This window comes from Mustela lutreola, chromosome 10 (assembly GCF_030435805.1).
Source record: "Mustela lutreola isolate mMusLut2 chromosome 10, mMusLut2.pri, whole genome shotgun sequence".
In the NCBI taxonomy this organism is placed as follows: Eukaryota; Metazoa; Chordata; class Mammalia; order Carnivora; family Mustelidae; genus Mustela; species Mustela lutreola.
Genome location: NC_081299.1, coordinates 8,942,806 through 8,958,117, shown reverse-complemented (window position 1 = coordinate 8,958,117; position 15,312 = coordinate 8,942,806). Strand labels below are relative to the sequence as shown.

The 15,312-nt window shown below is 52.6% G+C and overlaps 1 protein-coding gene across 9 annotated transcripts in view; it reads right to left on the bottom strand.

The window, feature by feature from the left end:
• Window positions 1-4,911: 4,911 nt before the first annotated feature.
• Window positions 4,912-15,312, bottom strand: part of VPS13D (vacuolar protein sorting 13 homolog D) — a 252,478-nt gene continuing 242,077 nt past the window's right edge. For 5 of the 9 annotated variants that reach the window (XM_059136730.1, XM_059136731.1, XM_059136732.1 and 2 more), the window contains 2 exons: window positions 9,833-10,073; window positions 4,912-7,852 (listed from right to left, as the gene is read on the bottom strand). In XM_059136730.1, coding sequence (XP_058992713.1) covers window positions 7,721-7,852; window positions 9,833-10,073 — 373 coding nt within the window. In that variant the 3' untranslated portion in view covers window positions 4,912-7,720. Of the gene's footprint in view, window positions 7,853-9,832; window positions 10,074-11,458; window positions 15,018-15,312 lie in introns of those variants that run through there. The other 4 variants (XR_009345221.1, XR_009345223.1, XM_059136734.1 and 1 more) reach the window with 3 other exon arrangements.

The window sequence follows — 15,312 nt, the reverse complement described above, 5'->3', positions numbered from 1 at the left end:
GCTTCAACCTACTGAGCCACCCAGGTGCCCCTCACCTGTTCTTCCTCAAGAGCATATCCCATCTCTCCCCTTCGATCTGCACTGTCCCCACCACTTCTTGCCTGGATGAGGGCAGCAGGCTTCCACTCTGGACTCCTTCTACCCAGGGTCCATTTCGCAGCCAGAGAGGCTCTTAGTCTCTCTTTTTATTTTATTTTTTAGAGAGGTGTTTGTAGATGTCAGTCTTACAGTGAAATCCTCTGCTTAAATCCTTTGCCCATAGAGCTTACGAGGTCCAGCATGGCCTGGCCCCCAGCCACGTCTCTTCGGCTTCGGCTCATGGCACTCCGGTTCTCAAATGTACCGAGCAGCTCCCATGTCCAGGACTCCATGGGAGCACCTCTCTCCCCTCTGTGCCACTAGTTCTTAGCCCTTTAGGACTCCGGCTCCTTTTCCCTAACCCAGTGAAGTCTTCCCTGCCTCACCCTGTGGTCCACGAGGCCAGTAGGGCAGTGAGAGTGTCCCCCTACTCATCCTGTCTCTCTAGCGCCCATCCTGAGGTTGAACCCAGGTAGATGATCACAGCAAGGGTGTACAGTGCCTCCCTGTTGGGGGGTGGGGGTGGGGGAGAAGCTCAGAAGCTGTGTCGTCCAGGCATGCCTGGGAATGGGTCCATCAAACAATGGAACTGCCCTTCTGTAGGCTGGGCTAAACTTTCCAGAAGTGCCTGTGTACACCCAAAGTTGAGTGCCTTAGGAAAACATGTCCCAAGGGCATGACATCCCCTGCTAAAGTCATCTCAGCCCCTCTCCCCACACCCCCTGCCTCTGGGGCTCACTCATTCAGGGCTTCCAAGGGTCAATTCGGTCTGGATGCATCCATTTCCTCCAAGGCAAAATGTATCCATGCCTTTTTTGTGCTTTGGAGGTTGCTGGGAATAAGCAGGAGGTGTGAGGTTTTATTACCCCCTGGGAACTATTTACACTGGGCGTGCTGCTTGGGTCAGGGCTGTGGGAGAAGTGGGCGGGCTCCCTGAAGGCGACAAGTGGGTGGGCCCAGCTCCCAGGGGAAGGGAGCAGCTGTGTGGCGCTATTGTTCTGGCATCAAATCCTTCTAAGGCTCCAACTGGATTGCTTGGCGGCAGCTTAATTAAGGCTGCTGTTTTCTTCTTTCTTCTAAGTTTGTTTACTTTATGCACTTTCCAGGGGAGTACGTGTAAGTTAGAACTTGCTTCTCTGGCCACTTGAAGATGTGGGTCAGAGCTTTCTCTCTCTCACACACATACACACAAATAAGTAAGACCATACAGGATTTGATTAATACAGTCTGCAAACTCAGACTTCTTTCCGTGTAAGTGTGGATGCTTGTATGTACGCACCTATCTTCACATACCTCAAAGAGCACACACTTTTGTTGCCTATGTTCATGGAACATTTCCAAGAATTGATCAAGTACTTGGATAAAAAGAACTACAGTGCATTTTTTTAAAAGGTTACTTTTACTGATTATAATGCAGTAATGCTTGAAATAATTAATTCAGCAAGGATAAGTTATTTTTAATATTTAGAAATGACCTATTCCTAGGTAGCTCTTGGGTCAAAGAAGAACTCTAAAGAGCAAGTAAAAACCATACAGAAAATACTTCATATCTAAACCCGAGTTAAACGAGCTGCTCTCAGAAGAAAATATATAATCTAAAAATGCCATTGTTGTTTAAGGAGAAAGGGTGGCACCCAGCAAAACAAAACAAAATTGACTACTCGTCTTGGAAAGAAGAAAGCAAGCAGAAGAAATCAAAACACAAGCCAGGTAGGGGAAATAAAAGATTAGAGGTGTCATGAACAAAATAATAAAAACAAAACAACAAAGAGAAACAAATCCCAAACTGGTTCTTCAAAAAGAACAATAAATCACAAATAGGTGAGACTAGGAAGAAGAAAGAGAAATGACCGGACTCAGGAGGTATCATGTGATGGAGAACACGAGCAACTGTCTAGCCACACAGGAAAAACCTATCAGAATTGGAGTATCCAAAAACAACAAAAAAGGGGAAAAGACCCCAAACAAAAACCCAAACCGCAAAACTCCTGCCAAAATGGACGTAAGAGATGGAAATTGGATGTTCCAATGAGCAGAAGTCACGGGGGATGATAAAGGGGAGCCACTGAGGAAGAGTCTAGAACCTTCCATCTCTCTTTAAAAAACAAGAGCAGGAAATTCTCAGGTAATTTGAGTATCACGAGCCAGAGAAAACGGTGGGTGTCTCCCTGGCCCATTTTATGAAGCCGGCATAATTTTAGTTCTACCCTTGGACGCAGATATAGAGAGAAGACGATGGAGGCCTCTCACTTGAAAGACGCAAACACTCAATGTATTAGGCAACCGAGCCAGGAAACGTATCAAAAGAATAACACATTAGCACATTCTGACCAAACGGGGCTTATTCCAGGGGATAAGGTGGCGCCCCATCAGGAAATCTGTCCACATCACGTAGGACATTAAAAAAAGGTGGGGGGGGCGGGGTTTAAACTGGAAAAACAATGTGGTCCTAAGAGCTGGTTCTAAAAGGGGGTGCTGAGGCCGGTGGTTTGTCCTTCAGCGCCACTGCTGACAAGTCCCTGCGAATGAGAAGAAAGACGGGACACCAGTCTGTGCCCATCAGACGGGTCCACGCTGTGGATGCCCGGCCCTCCGACTGGAGCAGCAGGTCTGGGAAGGGACCTGCTGGTGTGTACCCCCCACTGCATCAGCGCCCGGGGCGTCTACCGCATGGACATGAAGGGAAACAGGAGGATGCTTATGGCCGCCTTGTTCTGGGCTTGTGGGGCGCGGTGGCCCCAAGGTGAAGCCAGAGCCCATCCACATGGAAGCAGTTGAATCTGATAAAGAAATGCTGATACGCAGAGTTTGAGGGAACAGTTCACACCACTCGTTGGCGACCCGGAGAGGCTGCAGAAGAGTGTCCGGGATTCCGACGTTGGTGGAAAGAAACGCCGGGAAAGCACGTGTGAGCAGACGCGCGCCGGGAGGAGGCGGGCGCTGCCCGAGGCTATCAGAGGGGGAGATGCGGGGGCAGAAAGGGGCAAATACTGCGTTACCTGCTTTCATACGGTCACGGGAATGTGACATCATCTTTTTGGTTTGCCTTTCGATGAAAAAGATCTAAGCTAATTTTAAAAAAGTTTCAGTAGGTTTCTCCAGAAGCATATTCTCCCTCTGATGTTTATGGATTCTCGAATCATCTCCTGGCCCGAGAAAGGAAGCTTGGACCAGCAGCAACTGGGCAGGACCTGGCCTTGCCTGTGGACAGTGGTGAGTGGGGCTGGGAGGGAGGCAGAGGTCACAGACACACCCTTTCGGTGCTGGGTTTCTCCAAGGCCCGGAGGGTTCGGACAGCTGGTCCTCCAACACCGTCCCCCCTGCCCCGGAGCCCCTGAACTATTCTAGCTGCGTGGTCTGCCTTTCGGGGCCTTGGCCACAGCTCCTAGAGTCTCTCCCACTTGGAAAGGCACACTCTTTGGCTGTGGGCTTTGGTTTGGAAAGTGTAGCCCCTCCCTTCTCTTCCCTGAGCGCTCGGATTTCTGTTTGACATTTGGTTCTGGCTGGCTCTCCTGTTGAGCTCCCGTGGGCCATGGTGGCTGGAACATCTGAATGGGCAGGAGGGGACAGTTCTCGATTAAATCCAATTCTTTGCCTGTTCCATGCTAAGTCATGCCGCTGAGTGCGGCTGGAGAAAACCAGAACCAGGCTGCCTGGTCTCCGTTTAATGATCCCCAGCCTCGAATGGGCCTTTCATGTTTCCTGGCTGACCTACTGTCCGTACCTCCCTGGTCTGCTCACTTTCCCATGATCTCAAATGTCTGTCTTACCGCCCCTCCCCCTTCCTCCAGATCTCTGTCACCTCCCGTCCGTCCGTCCGTCCGTCCGTGCTCCCTCTCTGCTCATCTGACCAAGGAGAAGCAACGGAAACAAGGAAACGAAGATGTCCTTAAGTTTCCACCACATCTACCCCTCTTCCTGGCCTGTCTCCCCTCCTCCCCTTTGACTGCCTTCCCGTATGATCACCCCTCACCCTTCTCGAAGTTCCCGCTGCTTCTCTCCTTCCATTTCTAGCCGGGTTACTCCACAAGGTTGTGGATATTCCTTGTTGCCAATCCAAGTCCCCCCGACCCTCCTTCCATTTTCCTCTGGGCTCTGATGCCGTCCGGTTCTCCCCTTCTCCACTCCACGGACCCCGGGGCTGGGACCCAGTATTGCTGCTCCTCATCCGACCCGACTTAGCAAAAGCACCTGGTATCCTCCCTCCTCTCTGAAAGCTTTCCGGACTCGGCTTCTAGGATCCAAACCCTCCGGGCTTCAGGCCTGTGTCTGGACACTCCTGCTGAATTTTCCTCTCCACCTGCTTATACTCTAAACTTTGGGGAGCCCCAAGGCTCAGATCTGGGGCTTTTTATTTTATTTTTTTGCTAGACCCACTTGACTTATCTCCCTGGGGACTTCATCCAGGCTCCATGGGTCATCTGGATGCTGAGGACACCCAATAGGAGTCCCCTCGGGCCTGGACGTCTCTCTCGAGCTCCGGCTCAAGCAGCGTCAAGGAGGCACCTTCAACTTAGCACATACAAAGTGAGCTCTAAACCTGTTCCCCCTGAAGCCCCCTCTCCTCAGCCGACATGACAACTTCCAACCGGCAGAGACCCTGCCGGGTCAGTCACCAGAGTGGGGGGAGAGGAAGGGCTGCCCGCACAAAGCCGGGCTCTAGAGGCTGAAAGCTGAGGGTTTCGTCAAGGTGAGGGCTTTGCCCCTGTAGTGTGCTTGTGGGGAGCAAGGGGGAGAGGCTGCGTGTTACCGTGAACGCTGTAATATGTGTGGCACTAGTCACCGGCGATGGTTCTAGAGTCTATGAACACCAAAAGACCAGAAGCAAACGACTTGTCTGGGAAGTCAATAAAGCATTTTATTCCACAGGAAGAAAAATAACGACTCTGACATGAGGAACAGATGAAAGAGTCTTAACAGATCGGTGACCGTAAGTAATCATGTTTACACAGTAGAGAACCAGTTAATTTAATTTCAGGTTTTATCAAGCAGCTACTATGGTATTTTGAGGCACAGATGATGCTTTAAAAAAAAAGGTTGCCCTAGAGCCTTCTGAACATCCTGGTGAGTCCCCAGCAGGCCGCTGGCCCTGCCGCAGAGGCTGGACACGGCTGCCTCCCCCTCAGGGGGTGCGCGGGCGCCTCCCTCAGGCCAGTGCTCCCAGCGGGCAAGGCCACAGCTCTGGCTGCCCTGCCCTGTGGGTTGGCCGACTGTGCTGGGTCGGGAATTAGGATGGCTTTTGATTTCTCCTTATCCAATTTCTCCTCATTCAATTTCTTTTACTTTTCTCAGAGAGAAACTGTGTATTTGGGACAGCATGAAAATCAGGAGAAATTATCATAACAAAGTCTTAGACATCACGGGCTAAACACCAATTGAAAAAGAAACCAGGCACTCAAGGGGCCTGGGGCAGGGCCTGCTTCCTTCAGGGCTTTGATTCTTTCCTGGCCAAGCAGGAGGCTCAGTCCAAGGCCCCTGAAGCCTTCCCCCAGGGGGCCCGCGAGGGCAGAGAGCCCCAGAAGCTCTAGCATCTTCTCAGGCTCCTCCGGGTGAGGACTTGCACAATCCACCGGCCGAGTGACTGTTTCTAGAGCCGATTAAAGTCAGAAGGGCTCCGGGAGGAGGGCACCGCACGCAACACCTCTTGGTGGCCCGTGGGTAGCAGCCCTCGGCGGGCTTCCTGCATCCCAGCTGCCACCAGGGGCTGAGGGCCGTCCGCTTCGGTCACACGAAATCCCACTGACTTCATTCCAGAAAGCGACAGAAGGCTCACGGAGGCAAACAATCAGCTCTTCTGAGTCTCATCTTTAGGAGATCGTGGTCTCCGGCTGGCGGTGGGTCACTGATGGCAAAAGTGGGGTACAGCTGGGGAGGTTGGGGGGGGGCCCGTAGCAGGTGACACCGGGCCGCGCTGCTGTGGGTCTTGAGAGTGAGCGGAGGGTCGTGACTGCCCCCCAGCAAGGACAAACAACAAACCAAAATCCGCCCCAACCCTTCACGAGCCAAGTTCCGATTTTGCAGTTCACCAACTTAGAGCTCGTGAAGAAGACACAGACCTTGGAGTTTACGACGATCCCTGGAAACACTATTGGGCCAAAGCTCTCGAGCACTGGTGCTAACGCTCCCCTCCAGCTTCTTTGAAAACACACTCACACGTGCCCGCACATGCACACACATGTGCACACGTGCAGGGGAGGGCCAGTGAGGTGGACAGATCAGCTTCATCTGCGTCGCGGAAGGGTTTGGGTCAGGACTTCCAAACACCAAAACCTTCTACACATCCGCTGATGCTGTGCGTCTCGACCTCGGCTATGTGTGACGAGGCCGTCGAGACCGATGAGTTTTGTCAAAATGAAAATTAAGAAATCACAAAGCTCGTCATTCATGCTGGAGGGAGCCCCCCCTCCCAGGGAAACAGCAAAAACAAGCCCCAGGAGAAAGAGGGCTCTCCTAGCAGGCCTTGCTAACTGGCTGGAACTTAAGACCAAGGACAAGAGATGTTCTAGCCAAATCTTGGTTCCATGGAAACCGGACAAAACAGCTTTTCTTAATACTCAGATTTCATTCCCTTTCCCGAGACTCTGTCCCTTCTCGTCTGGTGTTACCACTGCTGACCCCAGGGCTGTGCAGCTGTGGTACCTGCCTGCGGCTTCATCGAAAGGAAAGAGTCCTGGGACCTCCTCCCTGCTGTCGCCCAGAAAGGAGAGCCTTCTGAGTGGGGCCTTCTGAGAAGTCTGTGGATTTTTGATTTGTTAAAGCAAACAGTTCTGTGAGATGTTTTTCCTTCTAAATCAACAGAGCCTACCAGTGTTTCAAACTGACCCTCTCTGATGATAACCCAAGAAAAACTTACAATGCTGGTGTGCATGAGTGTGCACACGCACACTTAGACCCACAGTGAACAGAACACAATTTACCTCAAAGTTGGGCAAGACTAGTCAGGAGAAAGCCAAACAGATGGAGGGAAAAACGAAGTGGGGGTGGGAAATAAGTAAAAGACGGGTTTCCAAGCCACCGTTCTGCTTCTCCTTCAGGGCCTGGCTCCGGCTCTGGGGCACGGGCTGCCCCACCTGGCCTCGGGGGCCCCGGGATTCCAAGGCGCCCACCAGAGCACCCCAGTCTCACTCAATCTTTGTTCCTGCGACTTCTCTGGTTTCCAAAACTAACACAGAACATTCTTCAACTTTCAAGAATGCCTTTTTATAGAGAGTACCCTGAATTAGATGTGTAGAATTAGTGCAATAAAAGATCCAATGTAATTTTATATTACTTTACAGTTAACAAACCTTTACACACATCACAGGCCCTGTTCAGAAATGCTCCTATATATTTACAAACACACAGTTGTACCTATATACATGTTACCAAAATACAGGGCAATCTAAAAATTAGATTCATCTCAGTACACTTTTTTTTAACGTTATTCAACAAAAGCCTTTTGAAAATGATTTCCCCATAATCTAAAGTAACCCTCCACCCCACCCACAAATTAATATGGTTTCCACTTGTTCTTGTATCTTCCCCTTGTTTCTTGATATCGTCCCCCAAACCTTATTCTGGTTGGACTGAGGACCAGCCAAAGGGCCTTTCCTCCTGATGGATCTGGGGTGTCTGGGAGCGTCTCTCGGGCAGCCGGGGCCTCTCAAGAATCCGGCTCCAACTGCTCTTGGTTTTCATTGAGTCTTAACATAAGCTGCTGTTCATAGTAAAGGCTCTTTGCATAGTTTATCTCTTGTGATAACTTGACAGCAAGGCCCTCGGATTTCACATGGACCTGGAGAACAGAACAGAATTAGTAACACGCCTCAGGGGTGTGGCCAAACAAATCCCAGGATGTGGACCATTCAACTGGCCCAGGCATCGGCTCCCAGCCTGGTGGCAGACCGGAACAGTATGGGTTTACTTTTTTTTTTTTTAAGGAGACTCCACGTCCGGCATGGAGCCCGCTTTGGGGCTTGAACTCGCGACCTTGAGCTGAGATCCAGAGTCGGACCAGACTGAATTATCTGGGCACCCCTGGTATGAGTTTCCTTTTAAGAAAGATTCCCAGACGGGGCCCCTGAGTGGCTCAGTGGGTTAAAGCCTCTGCCTTTGGCTCTGGTCATGGTCCCAGGGTCCTGGGATTGAGTCCTGCATCGGGCTCTCTGCTCAGTGGGGAGAGAGCCTTTCTCTGCCTGCCTCGCTGCCTACTTGTGATCTCTGTCTGTCAAAGAAATAAGTAAAATCTATAAAAAAAAAAAAAGGAAAGAAAGATTTCCAGGGCCTGTTCCTGGTGAATGCTGCTTCCAGATGTGGGGGTGGGGAGAGATTCCTGGAATCTGTATCTTTTACACCCCAGGTGACTGGGTGGCCAAGCGGTAGTCACCTGACATCTGGGACTCCCTGGAGGGGAGCACCGGCCTCAGCTCTGAGGCGGCGAGGGTCTGCTGAGGCTCAAGAGTGACAAGGAAGGATTGCACCATGGGGACCCACCTCTAACGTCCAGTGACAAGTCATAGAGGGACAAGAATGCCTAGTTGCTCCCTTGCCCTGAGAGGAGCAAAAGCGTGGCTGGGCAAGGCTCCCCACCATCGAGAGGAACTTGTGGAAACACTCAACTTCTGGGTGTTAACTCTGTGAATCTACCAGCCCTGATTTAAGCCAACGACCCCAGGGGAGCGTGCACAAGCCAAGCCAAACCCGACTGCATTCCTGAGCAGGGGAAGGTCGAGGGATTCCTGAGGAGAGAGGCCCAAGAAGGTTGGCTGTGGTTTCCGATCTGCAGAGGGAGCCAGGGGCAAGCAGGGCCATTTTGAAGGGCCCATCATTCTTGAATGTGGCTTTGAAAATCCTGGCATACCAGGTGAAAACTGAGCACGACTAACACCTCGGGCTCTCGCAGAGCCTGCGAAGAAGTCCGAGGACGGCGAGAGGTGGTGAGCTTCCCACACGCGCTTCTGCAGAGCCAACGGTTTCTCTGAGTGGAGGCAGCGAAGGGGTCTAGACCGCCAGCTCCGGAGTCACATCGCCCAGGCTTGTACCCCAGTTCCTCCCAGCGTTGCCCACATAATCTGAAGCGAGTCACGGGCCCAAACCAAGCCTCCTTACCAGGCAAGAGGGACCAATGGCACCGCGCCACATAACCCTCAGGAAACACTCAGTGTCTGTCCAGCGGGTCACACAGCAGATCCTTAATGCACGCTGGTGACTAATGGGAACGTTACTACTTGAAAGTCCTGCCATGACAATACTTTGTACCTTTTGGAGGCAATCTATCCATTTTATTTAGGAAAATTTATTTAGAATTTATTCTGGGGAAGGGCCTGTGCTAGACACTGCTTCTCCACAGAGAAAAACAAATCTGTGACTGTGACCCAGGAGAAACAGCCGAGAAGCCAGTGTGCGCGCTAACTCAGGGCCACGCACTGCAGAGTCCCGTTTTAGGAATAAAAACCCCCACGTGTCATGTGGGTAGGTCCTGACCACTCGCTACAGCAGCATTACTGGCCACACTGTTGTCGATGGGCAGGGGAAGCCCAGGGCCTGGGTCATTCCTGGTGGAGCTGGGAGCGCAGCATCGCCCCAGTTAACGCACAACGAGCTCCTTCTGTGTGTGGGACTGAGGAGCAGAACCCCCGGGGACTAAGAACAGCCCAGCGTAAACCTAAAACGAGTGCCTGGTGAAAAGCGTAAGCCTTCGAGGGCTCTTTTCTGTCTCTTAACCACCGCATACACCCATTCGGGAGCTCAGGAGACGGGCCAGCGGCGCACTCACCATGGGCTTCTGGTGGGAAGGGCCAGGGATGGACACGCCACTGCTCGAGTTCACTGCCTTCTTGGTCACCTGCACGTACACCTTCCCGTGGTCTTTGGAGACGAGGCAGTGGTAGAGATCGTCGTATTTGACTTCCAGGAAGATGGCCTCTCGGTCCACATAGTCGCCCCTCTTCAGGAAGTAGACGGCTTTGGAGGAGATGAGCACACAGTAGCTGTCGATGTTCTCCACGGCGATGAAGCTGCCGAGAAACGGGGAAAATCAGTGTGACGCCCCGAGAGGAGCCTCAGCCCCCCGATGGCGGGGCTGCTCCTGCTCACCGAGCCGACAGGAGGGGAGGAGGCATGCTGTGGGCTCCTGACCTTGAGTCCAGGCTCCCCTACGTCTACTACACCGCGAGCCTCAGTTTCCCCATTGCAAGCTGGGAATAAAGGTGTCACTGACCTCCCGGGGCTGTACAGCACGGGGGCTCCCTACACGGGGCTGCCCGAGAAAGGCAGCTCGTGATGACCACCAACAGCATCACCAAGAGAAACTCTATATCCTGACACTGCATTGTTGGGCAGGGGGCTTTCGCAGGGAGAGCTTTTGGGGAGCATAAGGCACAGAGGACACATGACATTACCCGGGCTTTGCTGGACACAACAGAGGAAAATACAAACTTTTCACCACTGACAAAGTAGCTGCTGACAACGTTCACTGCTAATGAAGGGCGGTGAAGGCCGGGCCTGGAAGACGCGGGCGGCCACGCCGGCCAGCGTGGCGGAGGTGCAGGGTGGGGGCAGGGGGACGACGACTCGGATTTAAACTCAGTTCCCAAGCGGGCGGGTGCGGGAAGGCGACGTCCGCCTCCGTCCTTGTTGAGGCTCTCCCGGGAGGCAGCCAGGCCTCGGCTCCACACCTCAGTGACCGGGAACCCGGAGAACGCCGCTGCATGTTCAGAAAAGTCTAATAAATTAGAAAGTGCTTTCTGAAGCTGTGTCTTGATTTGACTAATGTTCAGTCATTACTTGGAGGGGCAGTAGGGCCACTCGGAAAAAAATATCCCATTCCTCTTCCTCCATGGAGCTCCCAGATTTAAAGTGGAAATTTATGCACGTCAGACCTTTCAGCTCGGCTCCTGAATGAAGGGCAGTGACCCTTGGAAACGGCCACGGCAGCTCTCCGGGGCCTGGCCGCCTCCGCGGCATCTTGTGACAGCCCGCCACAATGGGGCGGCCACGTCGAAGGACAGCAAAAGAGACCAGATGACGGCAAGCATACTAAGAGTTGACGACAGGCTGGCTGTCAAGCTCTGGCCCCCTGGGACTTGATGTCCTGAGAGGAATTTCCAAACTAGCCGCTGAGCCGAAGCTCCCACTGGAACTGTTTGGGGACTGGGGTCCCACGATGGCTTTGTTTCTCGTCGGTCCCAGAACGGCTGCTGGGAGGGCGCCCGCCTGCCCGCTGGGGCCCCGGCCACTTTCCTTTCAGACCTACGCCTCCCCACCTGACGGTCTCCAGGTCCCCACTTCCCCAGGAAGCCTCACGGAAATGTTCCACGCCCGCCCCCACCTTCGAATGCTGAACTGCTTACCTTCGAGAGCCCGGCCAGACACGGACGTGGCTCTCCAGGCTGATGCAGGAGCGGGGCGGGGGGGGGGGGGGTCCGCATCGCACACCCCCGCGTCTCTCTGAGCCTACCACCACCGAGTCAGCCACCCCCTACGTACTCAAGTAAGTATCCGTCTGTTCCAGTTGCCATTTTAATTACAGCCTTGCATGACAAAAATTGGGGTTTATTGTTCTATTCTAACTGGTTGGCAATGCCAAGAATGCAGACTTGTAAAGTCTCAATGCCAAAATCAGAACTACCCGGCAGCTTTTGGTGTTCAGGCCGCTTAGTGCAGAATTTCCCACATTCTAGGTTCTGACAGTATCAAGGCAGGAGCGTTATCGCTTAATCAAACTGAAAGGAATCTCCAACAGCTCCTCCGGGGTAGGGGGAAGAAAGGAGAAACAGAGGGAGACAGAGAGAGAGAGACAGATGACAAAAGCATCCTGATGCAGACAGGAAGCACCACAGGCCCAGAACTTGCTGAGCAACTGACATGAAAACTGCAAACGGTCCATGGTTTCTGAGTACAGGTAGGCTGGGCATGCAATGGGCTCCCAAAGGAGACCCCAAAATTGGCCGCTGCCTGGGGGTGAGAGCAGGAATGTGCATTAAAAATCCAACTGAGGGGCGCCTGGGTGGCTCAGGCGGTTAAGTGTCTGCCTTCAGCTCAGGTCACGATCTCAGGGTCCTGGGATCGAGCTCCATACCGGGCTCCCTGCTCAGCGGAAAGTCTGTTTCTCCCTCTGCTTCTCCCCCTGCTTGTATGGTCTCTCTCACTCTGCTCATTCTCTCTCAAATAAATAAAATCTTTAAAAAATAAAAAATAAAAATCCAGCTGAGGTTATTTCCTCTCCTCTGGTCCAGTGCGGATGGACCTACCCCATGACCCTTACCCCCACTTGCACCTGTCTGGAACCTGCCGTAGCGGACACGGAGGCCCAGCCTCTAGAAAGCCAGGCCTTTCCATCCGGGCAGCTGTTCTCGCGCCCAGGCCAGGGTGGCTGACATTATTAGTGCACTTTCCACACTGGAACACTTTCACAGGCTTTCAAATAGACTCCTTTCCAAGATGCCACAGATGGCAAAGTCCTTAGTCCAGCCAGAGCTGCCGCGGGAGGAAGGGTGGCTCTGGGCTTGGAGGCTCGATGGTGGCACTTGTCACAGAGGAGGAAAGGCTGCCAGGCCGGGTGACTCTGCGCAGGCCAGCTGCCGTCCCTGTGGCTCGCTTTCTTCATCTGACAGAGGTGACGCTATCTGCCAGGTTCTTCACCAAGTGGCAAAGTCTGAAGAATTCATGGCCAGACCTCTGTTCTGTGCCCAGGGGCCCCATTCGGACCCTGAAGCCACCACCGGGAATCACACCCTCGACACGTGCATCAACTCTTTGAAGTCTTTTCAAATCAAGAGCAGATCAGAGCCGGTGCAAGTGAGAGGAGGAGAAACGGAGAGAGTGAAGCCATGGCCGGGGGCCGTGTCCCTGGAGCCGCCCGAGCAAGGACCCAGCGGCTGACACTGCAAACAGCTCTGCCTCTCTGTTTCCCTCCTGATGCGTGCCAACACCCCTACCGCCTGCCGCCAGTGCCCCGGGTTTCTTCCTCCTCCTCCTCCTCTTTGTCTCCTTTACAGCATCTAGGATGATTACAGCTCAGCTCTAGACTAGAGGTCCCCTGCTGTGGAGACAGATCCGAAACATGTCCCTCGTCTGTGAGAGGAGCCGCAGCTCAGGGTGACCGGAGAAGCCGGCCAAGGCAGCGCTCTCGGGCCTTCCCCTCTGCCAGCAGCACCGTCCTCTGTCCCTTTCTTCGGAGCCACAGCACTTTGTCCCTTCCGAGCCACCCACCTGCAGAAGCTGCTTCTCTCGGGAGGCGCGGCGTTTGCTCACACAGCTCACGGCGCCACGGCCGCCCTGGAGCTGTGTCTGGACACTGGGCTTCCCACTGTTCATTCTGGAACAAGCCCGTTTCACGCAGGGCTGCTCTTGGCCCACAAATGAAGGGACTGTGGCAAAACCTCACGGGATGGCACAGGACGAAAGCCAGTGTGGTCTCAGGGGGACCCTGGGCACACCCTTCTAGCCTCTGACCTGTTAAGAGCCCAGAGGTTCTCTGTGCACACACGCCCACAGGTCCCCACGCTCAGCATGTGCTCGGCCAGGCTGCTGCCCCTTCCTCCAGCCCCCCTCCTCCCTCAGCCTGCCTGGCACACTGGGCCACATCTCCATCCAGCCACACGGACAAGTGGCCCGGAGGTCACTCTCATCTCCTCCTCACTCCGACTCTGTATTTAGTCAGCGCTGATGCCACCTCCCCAAACCACCTCAGCTCTGTCCCCCCACTCCTGTTCGCAGCCACCATCTGCACTGGGGTCCCCCCACTATTGGCGTGGACCACGCCCACGCCCCCCCCCCTACTGCCTTCCTGTCGCGTGTCTCTGACTGTGATCCGTTTCTCTGCTGCCGGCAAGGTGACATTGTGAACATGTAATTCTCAGTGGGGTCCTCTTCAAAATCTCACCACTGCCTACAGGACAGGCGAGTTCAGTACAGCTCTTAGGATCTGGACTGTGGGCCACCTGCCACCACACCCGGCGGACCCCAACCATCCAGGAACTCTGCCGCCTCCACGCCTGTGCCCAGCACTAATCCTTCTCTTTGTTTGGGGCTTTCTCTCTCCTCTCCCAGGCACAATTCTCCTCATCCTGTTGGACCAGGTCAACCATCCATAGCCTTTCCTGGCTCTCCAAGCATAAATTAATCACTTCCCCTTGAGGCCTCATAACACACAGCTCACACTTCTATTTTTTCAAAGCAATCATACGTTATAGTTGGTTAGTAATACCGTCCTGCTTCCCCTGCCAGACTGCGAACTCGTCAAGGAAAGAAAAAAACTTCTCACTCGCCCTGGCACAGAGCAGCATTCGACACACTGACGCGCTAGGTAGTTTTACAAAATGACAGTGAATTTACATTGTAAGATCCAGGGGAGTCTGCCCGAGCACATGCAACTTTGTATGTTGGGACTGTATTTTACCCAGAAGTGAAGTTACAAAACTCTCTTGGAACTCTTGATCTAACTTATTACAGATAGAGTCAAGCCATTAACTTTTTTCAGCACAGCTGGCTGATCTGTCACATACAAATTTTCATTCAGGGGCATAGCAAAGAATGTCCAATTCCCTAAGTGTCAATGGTTATGGACAGATTATGATCCAGTTTGGAAAATGGAAGCAAATGAATTTTATCCCATTGCTCAAAAGGGTCTTTTTTTGTTCTCGTTTTCAAGCTGTATCTGCTGCTATAACGTTTACATTGATGGTTCTATGCTGTTAGAATCAACACTATAACCTGCGCTCTAAAAAAATTTCTGATTTCTTTCTCTATCTGCAATTTGTGAAGAAGGGTAGACGAGACCGAAAATATCATAAACAGTATGGTTACAAAGAGGGCAAGAAAGGAGAATTTGCTCTTGAGTTCATTTCTTTCTGTGCTCTCGATGTGCTGACCACGTGCCTGTGCTTCTTTCGTCAGAGAAAGAACTGGTTTGGCTGGTGGGTTTACAGGCTGTTTTTCTGTTCTTTTTTTATACTTCTCTGTATTAAGAGGGAAAAAAAATCTCATAAATGTCACTTTCTGAAATGACATTTTGCAAATACAATCCAGTCGTCGAGCTCCAGAATAGTGCCAGGTCACGTGGGCGCCTCACAGGCACCCATTCTGATCAGGTTAAGAGCCACCTTAATGTTTACGATACTGGTATGTCACTTTGTCTGTGATCAAGTATTAGAAATAAAATAGTGACTTTTTTTCTTTTCTTTCCTTCTCTCTTTCTCTTTTTTTTTTTTTTTAAATGAAAATGAGGTCTCTGGCTACAGATGAGATCCTAGT